The 19,223-nt window shown below is 38.8% G+C and overlaps 4 protein-coding genes across 4 annotated transcripts; all 4 read right to left on the bottom strand.

Annotated features, from left to right (window-relative positions):
* Positions 1-1,805: 1,805 nt before the first annotated feature.
* On the bottom strand, positions 1,806-4,299 carry PHYBLDRAFT_170074 (Homeodomain-like DNA binding domain-containing transcription factor; the record flags this gene model as incomplete). The annotated part of the gene is made up of 4 exons (XM_018436244.1): positions 1,806-1,973; positions 2,252-2,372; positions 2,498-2,637; positions 3,967-4,299. 4 exons carry the CDS (start codon positions 4,297-4,299, stop codon positions 1,806-1,808), a joined length of 762 nt encoding a protein of 253 aa, XP_018290217.1.
* An 864-nt stretch (positions 4,300-5,163) lies between these two features.
* PHYBLDRAFT_170073 (Zn(2)-C6 fungal-specific transcription factor) lies at positions 5,164-6,807 on the bottom strand (the record flags this gene model as incomplete). Its single annotated transcript, XM_018436243.1, has 3 exons — positions 5,164-5,291; positions 5,787-6,329; positions 6,558-6,807. The coding sequence occupies 3 exons, from the start codon at positions 6,805-6,807 to the stop codon at positions 5,164-5,166; spliced, it is 921 nt and encodes a 306-aa protein (XP_018290216.1).
* A 1,741-nt stretch (positions 6,808-8,548) lies between these two features.
* PHYBLDRAFT_80030 (hypothetical protein) lies at positions 8,549-10,800 on the bottom strand. Its single transcript, XM_018443543.1, has 6 exons — positions 10,556-10,800; positions 10,412-10,424; positions 10,050-10,161; positions 9,203-9,968; positions 8,971-9,104; positions 8,549-8,879 (listed from the first exon to the last, which is right to left on the bottom strand). Exons 1-6 carry the CDS (start codon positions 10,645-10,647, stop codon positions 8,632-8,634), a joined length of 1,365 nt encoding a protein of 454 aa, XP_018290215.1. The 5' UTR covers positions 10,648-10,800; the 3' UTR covers positions 8,549-8,631.
* Positions 10,801-12,750: 1,950 nt separating this feature from the next.
* On the bottom strand, positions 12,751-16,019 carry PHYBLDRAFT_134532 (hypothetical protein). Its single transcript, XM_018429654.1, has 9 exons — positions 15,566-16,019; positions 15,288-15,439; positions 15,135-15,210; positions 14,946-15,024; positions 14,707-14,757; positions 14,481-14,546; positions 14,275-14,391; positions 13,383-13,888; positions 12,751-13,216 (listed from the first exon to the last, which is right to left on the bottom strand). The coding sequence occupies exons 1-8, from the start codon at positions 15,959-15,961 to the stop codon at positions 13,515-13,517; spliced, it is 1,311 nt and encodes a 436-aa protein (XP_018290214.1). The 5' UTR covers positions 15,962-16,019; the 3' UTR covers positions 12,751-13,216; positions 13,383-13,514.
* Between the last annotated feature and the right edge of the window lie 3,204 nt (positions 16,020-19,223).

Here is a 19,223-nt window from a genome sequence, read left to right as displayed (position 1 = left end):
TATATATATATAAAGAGTATATGTATGTATGTATGTAAATCACTTGTAAATTCAGGGCATCTATATAGAGAAGGAAAACGACCATGAAAATAATAGGTTACCTTGTTCTATCATTTTGTCTGCTTTTGCTTCCGATATTCCTTTTATAGCCAGGATGGCTCTTTTGGTAGAATAAGCAACAGATTGAATAGTATGGAATCCAGCCTCCTTGAGCTTCTTGATGTCCGATCCTTGTATTCCTGGACACTATATTGTACATCCAACATTGAATATTTATATTTATAAGAATTAATATAGAATGCTTTTATTTTCATTTATCTTTTTCAAAAAAAAAAAGTCTAAAAGATAATGTTATATATGTTTATTAAAGATACCTCTAGATCCTCAATCAATATCACGGCTGGCTCTTCATTAAGTTTTGGACTGTCTTGTGTATTTGACATGATTATGTTGAATGGAATATTCAAAAGAAGTGCACGAATCAATCCAATCTTTGTTCACTCTTTTCTTTTTTCTTTTTTTTTTTGAAAAAATTAGATAAATTGTTAATAGTTTATCCGAGGTCCTCACTTCTTTTTCCTCTCCCTCTTCCTCTCTCCCTTTGTGTCTTCCCCTTTATTATCACTGGTATTATTATTATAATTATTTTTAATATTCTCCTTTATTATATATATATATATATCTTATTAAAAATTCATAAGATTGTAAGATATGTATTAATAATAGGAATAGTATTAAGATTGGCAATATCTATATTGTTATTATTATTATTATTACTAGTAGACAAAGACTAAATACTATTGAAACAAACTTGATACAATCAAAGCTCAATATGGTGATATTTCTTCTTATGATATAGTAATAAGCAATAACTAATATTCATATTTTCTCAATGATTGCCAAAATGAGCGTCAAGCAGGCTCTTGAAAAAGCACAATCTCTTAAAAGATATATATATCTTTAGGATTATTGTTGTTGTCGTAATAACGTCTCTGTGCTAGATGACTACAAAACGCTGCCATGCAAACAGTGAGATTAGTTTGGGACACACACTTTTAATGTCGGATACTTAAATAACATCTTTTGATGGTGTAAATATCGATATTAGTATTTTTACATCCATCGATATCTCCATGAATATTGGTCTGTTGCTAGTCAAACAAGCACTGACCAAAATTGTGTTAATTTTTGCACAACTTTACTTAATAGAACAAAAACAAAACATTTAATTTTTTTTTCAAATGCTGCTCTGAGGAAAAAGTGGGTATTAAAAATGAACTTTTTGGTGCAAATAGCCATTTTTATTAGTAAATGGTTTTTTATGAGTGAAAAAATATGATGTTTTGATCAATACTTGAGTAATCAATTTCAAACTACTTTTATGTGGTGGATCTTGTTGTGGCTCACCAGATTACTTATATACACAAGAAAGCACTACTTAATAGATTTGGATGTATAGCAGATTTTTTGTATTTAATTTGTCCATTTTGATCAAAATAATCTTTTTCTTTTTATATATATTTAAAGCGCTTCATTATAACGCTCGATATAGAGATAGTAATATGATTTTTGGTTATATCAAATCTTGGGTGTAGTATTTTAATATGCTACAAGCTTTTCTCGCTCTCCCAAGACTCTCTAGAAAGAATAATGATTGTTTTATTGATGATCACCAATATTTCAAGTAAACAGCCAATTGGAAGTTTTGACCGAATAGTAACACATGTAGTATTAATCGGTTTATTTGACCTTGGACTCATAGCCAAATAGCCTTCTTCCCAAGCAGGACGTATTCTGGATAAGTACTATCTGACGTTATTAACATTGTCACTGTCACTCACGGACTGTTTGTACATGGTGAATATGGAGGCTAGCATTTTGTGCTGCTGTTTGCTGTGCATAAACATATTTGGATTTATTTGAGTGCTATAAATCGACCCCCCTGGTTGTACTTCTCCATGTGTATTCCACATCTATCAATAATTGGTAATCGAAAGAAGAAAAAGAAGAAAAGCAGCCAACATGGTATCTAGACAAATAATGATACCATATGGTTACATCTTTTATGAGCACTGTGTATTTTCTGTTACAAGCATGAAATTGTACTCTCTACTCGCGGAAGAGGAGGAGGAGGAGGAGGAGGAGGAGGAGGAATGGCTTTTGAAATAGGTGTATATAGCATTTGAAATCAGCAAGCGAGTGCCTGATTGTTCAAAAAGGCCCAAGAATATCTGATGGCGTCTTGTCATACAATTCTTCTATTACTCTCAATGTGTTGAATATCAGCAACGCTTTCATTCCTAGCAATAATGTGGTATGCGCCCTTGACTGGGGAAAAGGGGGAGGGGGGAAAAGAGATCATTTTGAGATTGCTAAAAGTGCAAATTTGATTTTAGTCAAATACGCAAATTGACACAATCAATTGTCTAGATAATTTTGTTGCCATGCCCATACCACTATGTATGATGTATACTCCATCTGGCTCTAGTTCACACACATTAGATCCTTTGTCTCTCTTCCAACATCAAAACCAACCCTCATATCTTTAGTTGTCATGGGAAAGACTAGCCATAGCTTAATTCCTTTCGGCTCTGCTTTCTTCCGCTCTAGTTCTTTACCCGGATTTAGGCCCCTCCCCTTTTTTTCCCGGTAGACAAGAAACCCTTGATCTTTTTTTTTCTTTTGATTTCTTTACAAAGACGTGGCTATAGGATATTTTATTTCATTGTGCTCCACCTATAAATTCTTTTCTTTTGAATGGCAAGATAAAAGCAAGTCATAAAGTTCTCTTTACACTTTGTATCAATAGAGGCTTAGATTTTTTTTTAAAAGCTTGTATCTCTTCACAACAACGACAAAGGAAATACTAAGCGTCATTTTATACCAGAAACAGTATTTACAGATTGTCATAAAAGTGGATGTATTTTTAACACATCCACCAATGAAAAAGTGAAATAAACAGCAGATTTTATGTTTCTATTAATTTATTTATACAGGATTTTCATATCAAATTCGCCATATGGGACAAAAATTTAGATGCAACCACAAAAAAAAATCGTCACAAATACACTATCAAATTCGCCACATGCAGTATTGAAATAGCCATGGATGCAAATTAAAAAAAAACATTTATTATAGATTTTTCTTCATATTGATACATCTACTGTGGAATGAGATGCTGTGTCTCACCCAACCTTTGCAATCTTGTTTGGTTATTGTGTTGCTTCCATCCTTGATTCTTTCTACAAGCGTTTCCTGGCCATCCAGAGGGTGCTTTTTAACAAAATTTTTCAATTTTGAAAAACACTCCTCTACTGGGTTAAGGAAAGGAGAATAAGGGGGAAGAAACTTTAGCTTGTGGGTGTTTCTTTGCTCCAACCACTCTCTAAGGCCAGGGTTGAAGTGGATTCTTGCATTATTCACAACAAGATGATATGGTCTAGCATTGACCGCATCCAACTTTTCAACCAACTGTTGAACAAATTCTTTGAAAATTGGGCCTGTAAATTAGTGTTAGTAAAATGATGTAGGTACTCATAAGCATGTATGTAAGATATACAGCAAAGCAATACTTGTGCTAGAAATTTTTACCAGTTGTTCCACCTTCCACTATCTTTGCATGACACGATTCAACTCCCTCAGATGACAAAGCAAAAAGAATTGTCACATTTTTGGCTCTTTTGGACTTTGTTGGCACAAGAGCACACTCTCCTGCCTTTGCTCTGGCACGTCCCTTGATCAAGTTAAAATTAAAGCCGACCTCATTGATAAAAATACAGTTTTGGCTGTACAAGATTTCTTCCGGCTACAGACTTAAGATAAAGTTGTGTCTTTTTATAAGAGTCACTTCGTCGTTCCTCTTCTCCTCAATTGGTGTTGCTCTTTTGAGAGTGATTCTCTCAATGTAGCAGAGGTGATTACACAGGGTGAGATACTTATTTTCTCTAGGTCATCGAAGTGATTTACTAGCTCTTGCTGTAGCTCTGCTAGAGTGATAGTATTGTTGCTATCAATCATATCCAGAATAAACTGTTTGTGATGATCTTTGATGATTGTTCTAAAATCACCACCCAGAGACTTGTACTCCACACTTCCAGTTCTCTCAAATCTTCCAATTATTGTGTTCATGGTCGAATGCAGAATGTTGAGCTCCTTGGCAATTTCTGATGGAGCTTTCAACTGGTTCTTGCTCTTTTCAATTATCAGATGACGGATGTGAGTTGAATGAGTGGCATCACTGTATTTCATCCCCTTTCTGGATTTTGTATGCAGGACTGGAGTTCTTTCTGTATCAGACATTGTAAGCTTTTTGAGGGATAGGTGTAGAGTTGGTTTTTGAATATAAAAAGAAAAAAGATATGAAGGTTGTACAGATTTTTATTTATGCTTCTTGTATGTCTTTTATATTAGTAAAACATATACTATTCACTGTAAATTACGTAAGGCATGAAGAGAATAATATACTTTACACATCTTTTTGTTCGTTTGAATTTTCAATTGTAAATCAAATCAAATTAACAAACTTGTATATCATAAATTTGCATTCATGGCTATTTCAATACTGCATGTGGCGAATTTGATACTGTATTTTTGACGAATTTGATAGTGTATTTGTGACGATTTTTTTTTTGCGGTTGCGTCTAAATTTTTGTCCCATACGGCGAATTTGATATGAAAATCCTGTATTACAAGTTGTACCTTTTTTTTTATTTTATTTGATTTTGATTGGGTGATACTACGTCATATGGATCGCACCCGAGCAAACGCTTTTAAACCTTTTATTTATTTATTTTATCCTTTGCTCTACATTGTTACGCCATGTGGACAAGGCAAGACAAGACAAGACAAAATAAAATAAGATAAATTCACATCTGGAATACACAGTGTAACCCTGGCTCGGATATTCTCTAAATTTCTTTCTTTCTCTATTTATTTTTATTGTGTAGCAAAAATAATCACAATAATCATAATAGAGTAAAAGCAAGTAGTGTGGGTTAGTGGTTTAAAAATGTCAATTTGAATATCAAAAATTGATTTATTTTAATTTTTTTTTTGGATGATGATGACATGTACATTTTGTATATAAACTTATATAAATGTATCTGTGAGTGAGAGAGTTTGAGTTGTGTAAATAATCCAGTAGAAAGACGAGGGTTTGGGTTCTTAGGATGGAGTGACTGTTGACTCTGGCTCTACTGTAGAACTGTGAGATGGAGGCGTGAGTGGATAGATGGGATAATGAACCGAATAATCCAGATTGGTCGAGACAAATGTACGTCTGGAGAGTTGGTCTATAATAAATATAGGTTGGTTATTATGTTATTGTTCATAAAAATCATTCTTACCCATCAGACTTGGAATCGTCGTTTTCCATTCTGAAATGCTACTTGGAGGAGAGCCATAAGGTGTTGTGGTACAAGGCCAAGCGGGACGTTGATTTTGATTTTGATTTTGATTATGTTGTATATGTTGTTGCTGTTGATGCAGTTGTTGTTGCAGTTGTTGTTGATATTGTTGCTGTTGCAGTTGCTGTCGTTGTTGCAGTTGTTGTTGTTGTTGTTGTTGTTGTTGTTGTTGTTGTTGTTGGCCAAATAAAGGCGGGGATGTAGGGGTAGAGATGGACTGAAGGAGGAGTGGGAGCGGGAGTGTAGATGAGTTTGAGGTTGATGAGGTCGTGGAAGATGATGGAGACAGGGTGAGGTTGAGCATCGAGGAAGTTAAAGGTTGAGTCGCGACAGAAGTGGTAGTAGTAGTGCTGCTGCTGCTGGTAGTAGACCAGGTGTGACCCGAGTGAGTAGGAGATAGTGGTGGGGGTGTGGAAGAAGGATCAGCAGATGATGATGATTGTTGTAATTGTAATTGTATGTGATTTTGGTTTTGGTTTTGGTTTTGACGCTTGGCTTTAATGAAGGCGGTTCGAAGTTCGGCATGTTCTTTGGTAGCACTGATGCCTTGGACAGTGTGCCGGTGTTGGCGTACTGTAGTAGTTGGAGAAGGAGGATGAGGTGAAGACAGTTTACGCAGAGAAAGAGTGCCGTGAGTCTGGGTTTCTTTGTCAGGAGTAGTCGGGCCAGCCGCACTGCTGAAGGAGGTTATGCTTTGGGAGAGCGGGCTAGGTTGGATAGCTGACATTAGGCGCTCGATCCGTCGTAATCTGTCCTCGATCCTGTCAATGGCTTCATTGTCCCCTACCCCTGCCCCTGCCCCTGCCCCTACACTTCCACCTACACCCCCAGTAATTTCCAATCCTCCTCCTGTTCCTTTTATTCCTTCTGTTCCTCCTGTGCCTGTGCCTGTGCTTGTGCTTGTTCCTGTCCCTATTTCTGTGCCTGATCCTGTTCCATTGGCATTTATTCCCTGTTGTTGTTGTTGTTGTTGTTGTTGTTGTAGCTGTTGTAGTAATAGTTGTTGCTGTTGCAGTTGATGATGGTGTTGGGATGTAGCCAAGGAACGCTTTCGCCTCTCAGAATTGTTTACACAGTCGATTCCGTTTGTTGAGCAGAAGCTGCAGGGGCTGCTGCCGTCGCATTTTGTCTTTCGGCGCCGGCATGTCTCACACGCAGATCCGGAGCTTAACCGACGAGCGTTGGTTGTCGAGAACACACTCCGTGGATGCTCTGACACGACAGTAAAGACGCACTCGGTCGATGACTCGGTGCAGTGATTACACGGACGCTGTCCGCTACATACTCTTCTCTTGCGTTTGCAGGACTCGCATGCACGGATAGAAGAGCATCGTTCGACAAGCAGGTTTCGATTTGCACTTGGGTTGGTGAGTTTTCTATTACCAGGCGGACTTGGTGGCATTTTTGTTTCTTGTTCTATTTATTTGTTTTTTTTTGTTTGTGTTTGTTTGTTTGTTTGTTTGTATCTCTTGATTGATGTTGTTGGTGCTGTTGATATTGAAGTAAAGGCTATTTAATTAACTCGATTTTGACTTGAAATGAATAGAACACAAAAGAGGAAGAAGAGGAAGAAGAGGAAGAAGAAGAAGAAGGGTGAAGAATGAAAATGAAAATGAAAGAAGAGAAAGAGAAAGAAAGAACGAAGGAAGAAAGGAAGAAAAAAAAAGAGGGGTCTAAAAGTACGGGGAGAACCGATCGGTGGAAAACATCCCGGGCCCGGGTGGCGTAACCGTCTAGTCTAGTATATAAATACATACATATAAAAGAAGAAAGGTCCGCGCGTGTGTGATATTTGTTGGCTGGTTGGTTGGTTGGTTGGTTGGTTGGTTGATTGATTTGGTTGAATGTAAAATGGGATCTAGGTATTGAATAAATTGATTTGAATGGTTTGAGTGACTCGAGTGACTTGACTGAATAGCAAACCCTGGTTTACTTCGACTGGCTTTAGATGGAGGGGGTAGTGGGGAGGGCTTACAAAACTGACTTGTGGGCTTGGTTTGGTTTGGTTTGTTATGTTTTAGGGTTTAACATAATAACCCAAAAGAGGCCTCTCTCTCTATATATATATATAAAAGATAATATTTGATTCCAGGGTAAGTTCCAATACAAAACTTTACTTATTAACATCCCTGTGATGAGCACAACCAAGAACAAACGAAGAAAATACACCCACACACATTTTTTAAAACGCCATCGGAAATGGGGGGGTGAGATGGAGGCGGAAGAATAGGGAACCTGAAGAGTGGGAAACCGAACCAATCCACTTGAATTTCTTGTGTCATGGCGTACATTGTACTTTTTAGACATTTGACTTGATTTGGTTTTGGAAGAGAGAAAATGAAAAATCAAGTGAAATGAGTGGGTGGAATATATATATATATGTCTGTGTCTGTGTGGGGGGAAATGGAAGAGAGAGAGAAGAGGGGGGGGGTGGGGCAATGAAAGGCATTCTATATATTTTGTGTGTGTGTGTGTGTGTTTTTATTATTGGAATTTGATGAACATGACCTCTGTCCACTCACACAACTCCTAATAGAAGAACCTTTTTTTTGTGTGTGTGTGTTTTTTTGTTTCTTTCTTGTCAAATGGACCAATAGAAACCAATTGAGGTCCGTTCGCCTTTTTATTATATTGGATATAAATAATTAAAATTATATAAAAAAAAATGTTAAAGAAGAGCAAGAGATAACGCGTAACATACATGGTCCGAACCGAGGAAGAAGAAAGCCGAAACAGCGACAAAGTATCAAAAATAAAAAATAAATAAATTGGCCTTGGTGTAACGAGTACTTTTGCTTTATTTTATTTTTAAAAGAAAAAAAAATCCATAGCCAAAATAAAATAACCAGATAAAACAGAATAACCTTTAAATTTACATTTACATTATATCTTTACAGAGTACAATTATACAATATGCCTGTAAGTTTAGTGTAGTAGCTAAAATAATTAATTTCTATATATCTTTTGGTTTTATTATCAACTGTCTGTGCACTAATGTTTACTGATTGTATAAATTTATATTAGTATATAATATCTCACTTTGTGTGTGTGTGTTAAAGATATATGAGTGAGTTTGTTACAAAAGAAAGAAAGCAGTAGAGCGTACAATTCAATTGGTCAATCAACTCAACTCAAGTCTTTGTCCCTGTTATATGTAAATTCTTTTTTTTTATGTATGTAATATAATAACAAAGGAAAGAAACACAAGAAAAAGAAGAAAAGGTTATTATGTATGTTCAGTTGCTGTTTCTCCTTCTGCTGTAACTGCTTCTTCTGCAGATGCTTCCTCTTCGACTGTCTCTTCTGTAGCTGTAGCTGTAGCTGTAGCTGTAGCCTTTGCTGCTGCTGCTGCTGCTGCTGCTGATTCATCGGCCTCGCTTGGTAAATGGTAGATTGTGAATTCAATTTCTTTGCGCAAAGAGTCGCAGAATTGGTTTAGGGGTAGATCATTGGAATTGTAGCCAAAGGGGTTTTCTGTATTATCATTATTTTTTTAAAAAAATTGTTTATGGTTAATAAAGATTAATTCCACACACGCACAAATATATATATATATATATCTTACCTATCTGGGCACCAATGGCATCAATACCGTACATTGTGAATGAGGACAGCAAAATGGTAGGAACCACCCACCACTCCAGAGCTGACACAAGGGTAAAAGGAAGAGCAACCATGTAAAGGAAAATGGATTGTTTACTACAAGAATATATTTATGTTATTAACCTTATTCACCAGTCATTCATTCTTTCGTCCCCAATTGCCAATGTCTATAGAGCTTATCCACTCTAACTTACAGATGGATGGTGTATGCTTTGGGAATAGGGGTACTGACAATACGCTCAAGGGCAGCAAGGCAGTCATTGAGAGCATTGAGATGGGATATAATGTTACTGGCAAACACGCCGTCAATTCGGTTGGTTTCCTTTGCCTGGGCCATATAAAGTCCTAGGCGGAAGAGGATCTCTAATGGAAGGGACATCTCCGAACTACTGTCGTCTGGCAGATCTTCGTCACACACAAATCTGCGGCGCTGGGCTGCAAAGTGATCTTTTTTGTTGGCCAGATCATTTGGATTATCACCCCCACTGCTCTCAAGCGGTCCAATGTTGCGTTCGGATGTAGGGGTGCCAACCACGGTGTCAGAAAATATTGCTCTTGTTCTGGATGAAGGTGTTCCTGGCTCACCACTAGCATTGCTATTATTACTGCTGCCACCTTCTTGTTGTTGCTGCTGATCACCATATTGTTCCATATCATTGGCTGCGGCAGGAACCCAGTTTGGAGGCAGAAGGTAATCAAGATCAAAGTAGTCAATTCCGTACTCCTTGCGCAGATGATGCTTTGTTGCAACCGCGAAGGCCAAAAGTAACTTCATGCACCGATTCTTCTCCTCGTGGTCGTTTTGGGTGCGTTCCGGAATACTGCACCACACCAGACGTGACAGATTGCGGACATTGCTGTTCAAATCCTGCCACAACTGTCGTCCCTCGTAGTACCGAGCATACGAAGTGTTGGCACGGAAACCAAGTAACAAACCAAGCACAACCGACAAAACAGGAACTAGAAAACATAAATCATCAATATTTAAGGTTGAAGTTGATCAACTCTTTTTCTTTCTCTCTTTTATATACAATTACTTACTAACAATGTTACTAATGGCAATGTTCGTATAGCCCCAGTCAAGGTAGGCCTTTGCGATCAAATGTGTGTAGACCGCTGTCAAAATAACTGTTGGCAGGATAGTTGGCAATACCTATATTATTATCATTATAATAATAAACACACAAGAATATATAATATAACATAACATAATATAATATAATATAATATAGTTTTAATTTTAATCCTTGATTATTATTTTTTAAAATTAATTTTATATATATATATATATATATATCTATTTTTCTTTATACTTCTTCCTCTTCTTCCTCTTCCTCTTCTTTATTTTTAATATAAATATAACGCATTTTAAATTTAATAATAAATAGTCTTTAGGTTCTTACAGATCCTTTCATACTAATAAAATAAAGCATAATACAATACAATACAATACAATACAGCATTAGAAAAATATCACGTCAAATGTCATTTGAATGCAAACCATTCTGTGCATGTCATTTCTTCTTTCTATTCTTCTCTTGACTTACCGAAGCTGATCTGGGTATTTCCGGATTTTTCTCAAGAATCGACGGGAATAATGCCCAGGAGGATGGTCATGTGGAATCTCAATTCTGGCCATTCTTGTTACTGATTCGAAAGAAAAGAAAAGAGAAAAAGTGCAAAAAAGAAAGAAAGAAATAAAGAAATAAAGAGAGAAGAAAGAAGAAAAACAAAGAACGCGTATTTGAGTGTTGAGTGTTGAGTGTTTACGAGACCAGTCAAAATAAATCAGACTTATTACAAGTTGCTTAGCAACATAATAAGAATTTGGACATAAAATAAAATAAAATAAAAAATGACATCAACAATTCAATGGTTGTACTCCCTCACCAAAGAGAAAGCCAACACCGCTTATTCTCTCTCTCTTTCTCTTTCCCTCTATTTTAGTTCTTTTAATAGAATGTATTGGGTGCATAAGTGGAGTTTGACAGTAGTATTTATATGTGTGTATATGTATGCAAAGTATATTTTATATCTATCAAACATTTTACACACAAATATGCATATGTGTATCATTTTGGTATAAAGGGTTATAGGCAAGAAAGATTGAATGATAGTCCCTGTATTTGCAGTTGTGCTTATGTTTGTACCTGTTACCTGTCAATATCTATATACTTTGAAGTCATTTTGCTTTATTTTGTTTAAATATCACTGTGGTTTCTGCAAGGTCAAACATACATAGCATAAGTGTGTGTGTGTGTGTGTATTGCATGTTTGTAAATGGCGCAGCTGAGCATATTTTTTGATATTTTTTCTTGTTAAAATAAAAAGTATAAAAAAGGTACATCGTGTAACTATCAGAAAAGGAAAGCTCTTGCCGTCTTGCCGTCTTTCCGTTTAATGAATCAGCGAAGAAGAAGAAGTGCGTACCTTGTAAACCATTCAAAATAATAATAATAGTAATACACTCCGACAATAAAAATCATCGATGAACCACATTTTTCATGCTGCTTTTTTTATAACATTCTTTACCTTTCTCTTCCTCACACCTTTACCTCAAACTTAACCACCAATGTCGAAAAGTAATAAAAGAATTAAAACTACTCCCTCCAGACGCGAGCTGTCAGATTTTGAGCGTGGAGGCATTGTTTGGCTCTCAAAAGCCGATCATACTCCAACTGACATCGCAAACCGTATGAACATTCCTAGAACTACAGTTTTCGATACAATAAAGCGCTGGGAGACTACTGGAACAGCCAAGACAAAGACCAGACCTGGGAGACCAAAGAAACTTAGTGTAACAGACGTTACAAGTCTTTGTTTGAGTGTGAGACGTAATCCTTTTGAGAGTTATGGATACCACCAGGCAAATTTGGGAGCTGCTGGCGTTATTGTCTGTAGACAGACAGTTATCCAATACCTACGAGCAAAAGGCTTCGGTTCTTACACCCCTGTATCTAAACCAAAGTTAACCCGTGAGCAGAAAAAGAATCGGTTGCGTTGGGCTAGAGCTAGGGCCAGTTTTAGCATCGAAGACTGGAGCAGAGTGGTGTGGTCAGATGAGTCGAGGTTCATGGTGAAAGGCAATGATTCTGACCCATCCGTAATTCGTAAACGAGGGGAGAGGCACCAGGAACGCCATACACTAACAACAGAAAAGTATGGAAAAGGTTCCGTGATGGTATGGGGTTGTTTCTGGGCTGGTGGCATTGGGCCATTATCGTTTATCGAAGGATCTGTAGACCAAGATGCATACGTCAATTGTCTGTCTAAGGACTTCAATCCCTGGTACAAACAATTGAATGAAGAACATGACACCATGTTCACATTCCAAGAAGATGGTGCTAGCTGTCATACTGGGTCCTACACGACGTGGTGGAAAAACCGTTGGGAGATTAAACGATTTGACTACTGGCCGTCGCAAAGTCCAGATTTGAACCCAATTGAGCATGTCTGACATGCCCTAAAGGCCAAGGTTCAAGAGAGAAAGGCCTCTATTAACAATGTACAAGAGCTGAAGGCCTGTATTCTTCAGGAATGGGAGTTGCTTGACCCTGGAGTTCTGCAAACTCTTGTGGCAAGTATGCCTGACAGAGTTAAAGCAGTCATAAAAGCTCGTGGTGATCATACCGTATATTAAACCTCATTTTTTTATTTTTATTCTATAATATATATACATTTCTCTATAACAACACAATGTTTGGTTTTATTTTGTCAACTTCTTGAGAAGATATAGCATAATGAAGTTGATGTATGGTTTATTCGGGGGTAGAAATCAAAGATTTTGTCGGTGATTTCAGTTTTGGGAGTGTATATATATATATATATTGTTTGCTTTGAGTCACTATACTTCCTATCGCTTTGGTATATATATATATAAAGAAACGGTTGCTTGGCAACTAATGCTACATTTTTTTAACAGCTCATGTTTTGTATGAAAGAGATGGAGATAGATAAAGAGAGAGAAAACAAAACTAAATTTGGTTCGAGCCTTTTCTTTTGTACAGAGGGACTTGTAAATACTGAGACGGAAGAAGGAAAAGGAGAAGGAAAAGAGGAAAAGTGGTAGAGGAAGAGGAGATATGGGGTCCATTGAACGTATACACAAAGCATGGTTGTAAAAAAAATAGAACTGAGAAGACGAGAGTTTTGGATGCAAAATAGAAAAAGATTACAGCAAAATATAAGGGAGGATAAGGAGGAAAGATCTGGATGATAAAAAAAATGTAATATATATAAATGTAAAGCAAAGAAGTAAGAAAGAGTATCAAGTATAACAATTACATATTAACACAGTAAACTATTGTTGTTTTATATACTATATATAAATTACAATATAACCAAAATACGAAGAAGAGAATGATAATAACTTACATTTAAAATAGAGAATAATAAAAACAAGGCAGACAGGACAGGGTAGAACCGTACTCAGGACTGACCGATTGAACTGAACTGAGGAAGGGAGATGACAATAATAAAGACAGGAAGGAGAGAAAATGGCTGGTTTTACAGTATACGATCAGTATCTACCATAAACGAATTTTTCCTCAGTGTATACAGATATCCGGTTGCGCTTGTCTTTGGGATTCCGGCTGGTGGAGACATGGTTCGCATGGCAATAGAGTTGTATTCTTCTGCAGAAAAGCCTCTGGAGCTGGCTACAACCGGCGGTGGTTTGGGAGTAACCTTTGGAACGATCCATTCATGCAAGAGTGCTTCATCTGGTGTGGGGCGTTTCTGGGGATCCCATTCGAGGCATCTCTCAACAAAATCAAGGAACGCAGGATCATTGCAACGCAACACCTTGTGTAAGGAAAGTGCGCTCGGTTGACGCTTCCGTCCTCTTGAGTTAGGTACAATGCGTGGGGCTCCAGTTGAATCTATTAAAAAAAATAAGAATATACACACTTGTTTAGAATACAAAGCTTCATATAAGGAATTAAAAGAGAAAATGTGTATATCGTGTGTGTGTGTGTGTGTGTGCTTGTGTGTGTCATCAATAAGTGCCTTGTGAGACAATAAAATAAGAGGAAAAGAGAGTAAAATAGAGGTTTGGCTCATTTCAGCTAGCCACCCAGTTCTCCATTTCCACCTCTCTTTTAACACCAATAAACACATACACACACATACATACATAGAGAAGGAAAAGAAAGGAATTGAAAGCTCATTTTGACTTTATGGATAATGTTTTGATGATGTTGATGCTGATGCTGATGATTATAAAATAAAGCTATACTTTGTGTGTGTGTATTTTAGTTTTGCTTACCAAAAAAGAGTTTTCTGCGTGCGCTTTGCTCAATAAGGTAGCGACTGGGGGTACCGAGGATTTCCATAATACAAGCAAGTTGTTCTTGTTCGTTCTCACCGGGGAAAAGAGGTTGACCTTTGTGTTGGTGTTGTTGGTGTTGGTATTTGTGAGTTATAATGAATATAGTAATTAAATTATTGGATTATTCTTATAATTCAATTTACCTGTAAAGAGTTCAGCCAAAATACATCCTACACTCCACATATCAATTGCCATATTGTAGTTCATTCCTATAATAAGTAGTGGTCATGCATTAAAAAAATAAATACAAACAATACGATTATTATTATGATTATACTTATGATTATAGTTACAAGCCTTGAATGCCAAGACATGCAAAAGTAAAGTAAAAGTTTTCATTTTCATTTTCATTTTCATTTATTTTCTTACCTAGAATAATCTCAGGTGAACGATAGAAGCGACTCTGAATGTAAGTGTACACTAAAGACGCACACGTACACAAAAGGAGAGGTAGAGAAAGCGAAAATATGAGAATACGTATATTACACATGTACATTCTGTATATGAGTCTTTGTGCTCAATCGTTCAATTCATTTTCTATCTTTCCTTCGTTCTTTCTTGGTACACAAGATCGTCTAATTTTTATATTTAAAGAAAATTTAACTTACCCCGTTCATTTTCGAGGCAACTGCTACCAAAATCAATGACTTTAATGGTGCTCTTTTGGGGGTGCTTCAGTAGAATATTCTGTACAATGAATAGAATGATTTTCATATTAAATTAAATCATTGGTTTGGTTTGGTTTGGTTTGGTTAGTTAATAAATAAATAAATACTTTAATAAAATCAATTTCTTACTTCTGGTTTGAGATCACAATGCACAACACCGTGTTGAGACAATAGACTAAGAGATTGCAAAATCTGAATAGTAAATCTAAGCAATACACAGATAAGTTAACAGTAATAACAAAGAGCACTGTACTAATAAATAAATAAATAAATAAGCTTTACCTTCTGATGAGCGGTACCTTGAATCCCTTGAAGTTGTGGGACTTGATAAACTCGTACAAATTGATATTGAGACACTCGGTAGCAATACACAAATGTCCTCGAAAGTAAAATGAGTCTGTCATCCGAACATTGTGATGCTTGTCTTCAGGATCCTTTTTTTCAAATAAAAATAAAGTAATGAGTATGTTTTATAGAGCCATGCTTATCATTATTTCAAAAAAGAAAATAAATTACGCACTACACAATACGCACTACACAGCACAAAATATATACTTTACCCAATCAACCAAATTCTTCAGAATTTTGACCTCAGTCAGGGCCTGTGCATGGAATCGTTTCTTGTTGCGAATCAATTTGATGGCCACAGTGAGACCGGTCTTGTGATCAAAACATTTAACGACCTGGCCAAACGAACCACGACCCAGTTCCTGAAGAACCTCATAGCGATATGATAGATGGTCCTTCATAGTAATCTTGTAGTCACCACGTTCATCGTCATAGCCATAGTTAAAGTTAGACTGCTCCGGGCTGGCCTGAACCTTTTCGGCGTGAGGTCCGACAAAGTACACGGTAGGGAAGTCACGTATCTCACTGCGTTCAAATGGCGTGAGATACTTTCCATAAAAGTCAAGGGCAATCTTGAAGCCCATTGCATTTGTTGCATTAGTATTCATATTGTTATTTGTCAATGCCGTAGGTGATGTTGATGTTGGAGTTCCAGTTCCATTTGTGGTCGTTGTTGTGGTCTGAGCTGCAGTAATTATTGTAGTAGCACCAGCGTTGTTTTTTACTGGATCTCCAAACATCTTGCGATGGCTAAGTTCGGCTTCGACATCATAAGGAATTGAACGGCGGGTCTGGCGAGCTGCAAGATAGTGGCTCTCGTCCATGTAGCTAGTCGTAGGAAGATCATCCCGGATTGCGTGCTGGGCAACCATATCTTCCAACTTCTCTTTTAGACTAAAGTTACGATTCTGGTCTGCTACGGCCGCGATCGACTTGTTGATATTGCTATTGATGTTAGTATTGCTATCTACAAAGCTATCGTCAGCCATAGAGTTCTTGCGGCTGATGACGTGGATAGATCCACTGCGCACAGATGTGCCGACGCTTTGCTTGCGTGGCCGGGATGAACCTGTTGTCACGGCTGGACCAAGGTTGGGTGTGTAAGTAGACTCGGTTGTAGCAGAAGCAGTTCCGGCAGCAGATTTGTATCCTGAATTCAACAGCAGACTGTCGTCCGTGGACTTGGAGGCCAGGGAAACAGAAGACTTGCGCTGGGTGAGCCGAACCATGTCGACGTTGGACACATTGGCCGTACTCTGTCTGCGGGTCGCAAGGGGCTGGGCCTTGGGCGATCCTGGAGTAACACGCGGGGTCTTGATCGACCCGCGGCGTTCGGACGGTAATCCAAGCGAACTTTGTCCCTTGGAACGACGCGTTCTTGCAGCAATATTTGCAGCAATCGTAGCCTCTTCCTCACTACTGTTTCCATTATTGCTATTGTTGTTGTTGTTGTTCACGTCTTCTTGAGTGATTGGACGAGACATAGAGTACTTGCGAGCCTTTGGAGTAGCAGTATTTACTGGTCGGACCATAGGAGACTTGGTCTTCTTTTCTGGTGCTGGCTTGGGCATGTTGATCTTAATGGGTTGAACATTCATGGGTGGCAACTGCACACTTGGCAGCTGTGGAGGTTTTGCCAGACTTCCTGGCAGTGTCTGTTTTAAAAATAATAAAATAATAAAATAAATTAGTATGTGTATGCATATATGCATGTGTGTGTGTGTGTAGTTGGTGCAAGCTTTTATTCTAAATTTTCTTTATCATTCTCTTACCGTTCCTCGCTTTCGAACTACACGAGTTGTCTTTTTGACTTCGACATCTTCTGTGTTGTAAGTAGAGGTAGCAGCCACAGGAGTCTTTGCATTTCTGGACATGCGTCTGGCGAAAACATCATGACTGGCCTGACTTTTCTCACGCACCATCATTGCAGCATTGATGGAAGAGTCGGTCGGAATACCCTCCTTGAGACTCTCGGTGCGTTGCATACGACGATTAGGATAACCAGGCTCGTCCGAAGGAACAATCGACTTTTTTCTTGTGCGGAGATAGGCTGCTGCTGCTGTTGTTGATGCTGCGGCTGCTGCTATTGCTATGGTTGTCGTTTCATTCAAGGAAGATTGATGGTAATTTTCAACATTTGAAACCTTTGAACCCGCTCCTCCACTACCGCCGTTACTGTTATTAGTGCTGTTGTTAAGATTAAGTGAGGCCTTGCTTGTTCTGGTACTCAGAGTCTTCTTGGCTTCTTCGTCGCCTGATCCTCCAAGTGGTCCTCCTGAACTAGAAGAACTTGCTCTACTTCGCTGAGCCTTGCACTCCAATACTGCTCTTGGGCGAGACGAACGCGAAGCTGAAGGTTCATGGTCGTCTTCTGCTGTTGAAGATCCAGCACTGCTTTTTCGTGACCGCACAACAGACCGCCGGCGATTTGCAAGAGTAGACGCACGGCCATGCAGTAAATTACCGTTACTGTTGGTATTAGCATTAGTATTGTTGTTGTTGTTGTTGTTGTTGTTGTTGTTGTTGTTATTGGGATTAGGAGTTGCACGAGAACTGATGACAGATTTGCGGCGATTGTTTTCAGCCTCTGTACCAGCAGGAGATGTATTTGTGGAGAGTGTACGACGACGGGGTTCGCGTGCAGCAGAAGCTCCTGCTGCTGCTGCCGTTGCTGCTGCTCCTGACCCCGCTGCTGCAGCCTCAACCTCTTTGATCTTGCGGTTTCCCAGGCTCATCCGTCGCTTGTCGATTCCGAGACGCTCGGCTGTGGTAAGATCTTGCCGGCATGCCACACTCTTGCGACGATCATCGAGATCGCGTAATCCTGAACGAGCCGTGTCAACAGACAAGAGATCGGATTGGTTGGTATTAGTTACGTACGACTTGCGACGATGGGTATCTGGATATAATCCTGGGTCGTGTTTAGCAGTTGTACGTTTGATAGTAATTGTGTCCTTGAAGGCATTGGCAAGTGACCCTGAGGGTGTGCCTTGGGAATTACGTTCAGTTAGAGACATACGCGTTGTTTGTGGGCGTTGTCGGGGAGACATAACGTCAACAGCACTGTTGTTATTATTTTCTGCTGATGCTGCTGCTCGTCGTTGTTGTTGCCTTTCATAGTCTGTGGTTGCATTAAGATCGGCTACTTTTTGCTGTTCGTTGGCCATGGCAGCTACAACTGTAGATCGTCGGCGAGTGATTACAGACTTTATCGGACTTGGTCTGGATGGCAGACTTTCGCTTGACTTTTTGGTATTAAGTGCACGGACCCGTGGGGATTGTGCAGGCGAATCATCATTCGTCACTGCTGTGCTTTTGCGACGCATGGCCATGGCATTCATTGAGCTAACCCTGCCATTTATTCTTGTTTCGGGTGTACTGTTGTCTGCTGTCAATTGGGATCGGCGAGTGGACGACTTGGGTTCGATGGTACTTTTACGTCGAAGTGTGATAGGTACACTTGTGCGATTCTCATTGTCGGCCAGCGACATCTTTCGTTGATGGTAGCTATTACTATTGAGATTGGTATTGGTATTAGCATTAGCGGTAGTAATAGCAGTAGCAGTAGCAGTAGCAGTGGCACGAGTTGTCGGTTGTGGTTGTGGAGCCGATTGTCGTTTATCTGGCCACTGTGGTTCACCGCCACTAAGGTTCTTTTCGGCTTCTGCAAAGGCTTCGAAAATTCCGGCTCGGCTCATACCGGCATCTTCCTTGCGAGTCGTCTTTGACTCGAGTTTTATTTCGTCTTCGGCCGTGAGACGAGAACGACTGCTGGCGGTGGAGCGGGCAAAACGAGTGTCTTGTTCGGCCGTGGCCCGACTAGCTCGTCTGGCGGCTAGAAGACGAGTGGTGCGATCGGTTGTTGTATGT

This window comes from Phycomyces blakesleeanus, assembly GCF_001638985.1.
Source record: "Phycomyces blakesleeanus NRRL 1555(-) unplaced genomic scaffold PHYBLscaffold_14, whole genome shotgun sequence".
Taxonomy (NCBI): Eukaryota; Fungi; Mucoromycota; class Mucoromycetes; order Mucorales; family Phycomycetaceae; genus Phycomyces; species Phycomyces blakesleeanus.
This window is presented reverse-complemented; position numbering and strand designations above follow the sequence as displayed.

Coding starts and splice junctions, on each gene's coding strand:
- PHYBLDRAFT_80030 (XM_018443543.1), bottom strand. CDS start 10,647: ATGGCCAGAATTGAGATTCCACATGACCATCCTCCTGGGCATTATTCC. Junction 9,969..10,049: donor TGCCATTAGTAACATTGTTA/GTAAGTAATTGT, acceptor TATGTTTTCTAG/TTCCTGTTTTGTCGGTTGTG. Junction 8,880..8,970: donor TGCCATTGGTGCCCAGATAG/GTAAGATATATA, acceptor ATGATAATACAG/AAAACCCCTTTGGCTACAAT.
- PHYBLDRAFT_134532 (XM_018429654.1), bottom strand. CDS start 15,961: ATGAATACTAATGCAACAAATGCAATGGGCTTCAAGATTGCCCTTGAC. Junction 14,758..14,945: donor TTGCCTCGAAAATGAACGGG/GTAAGTTAAATT, acceptor GTGCGTCTTTAG/TGTACACTTACATTCAGAGT. Junction 14,547..14,706: donor TTCACCTGAGATTATTCTAG/GTAAGAAAATAA, acceptor TACTTATTATAG/GAATGAACTACAATATGGCA.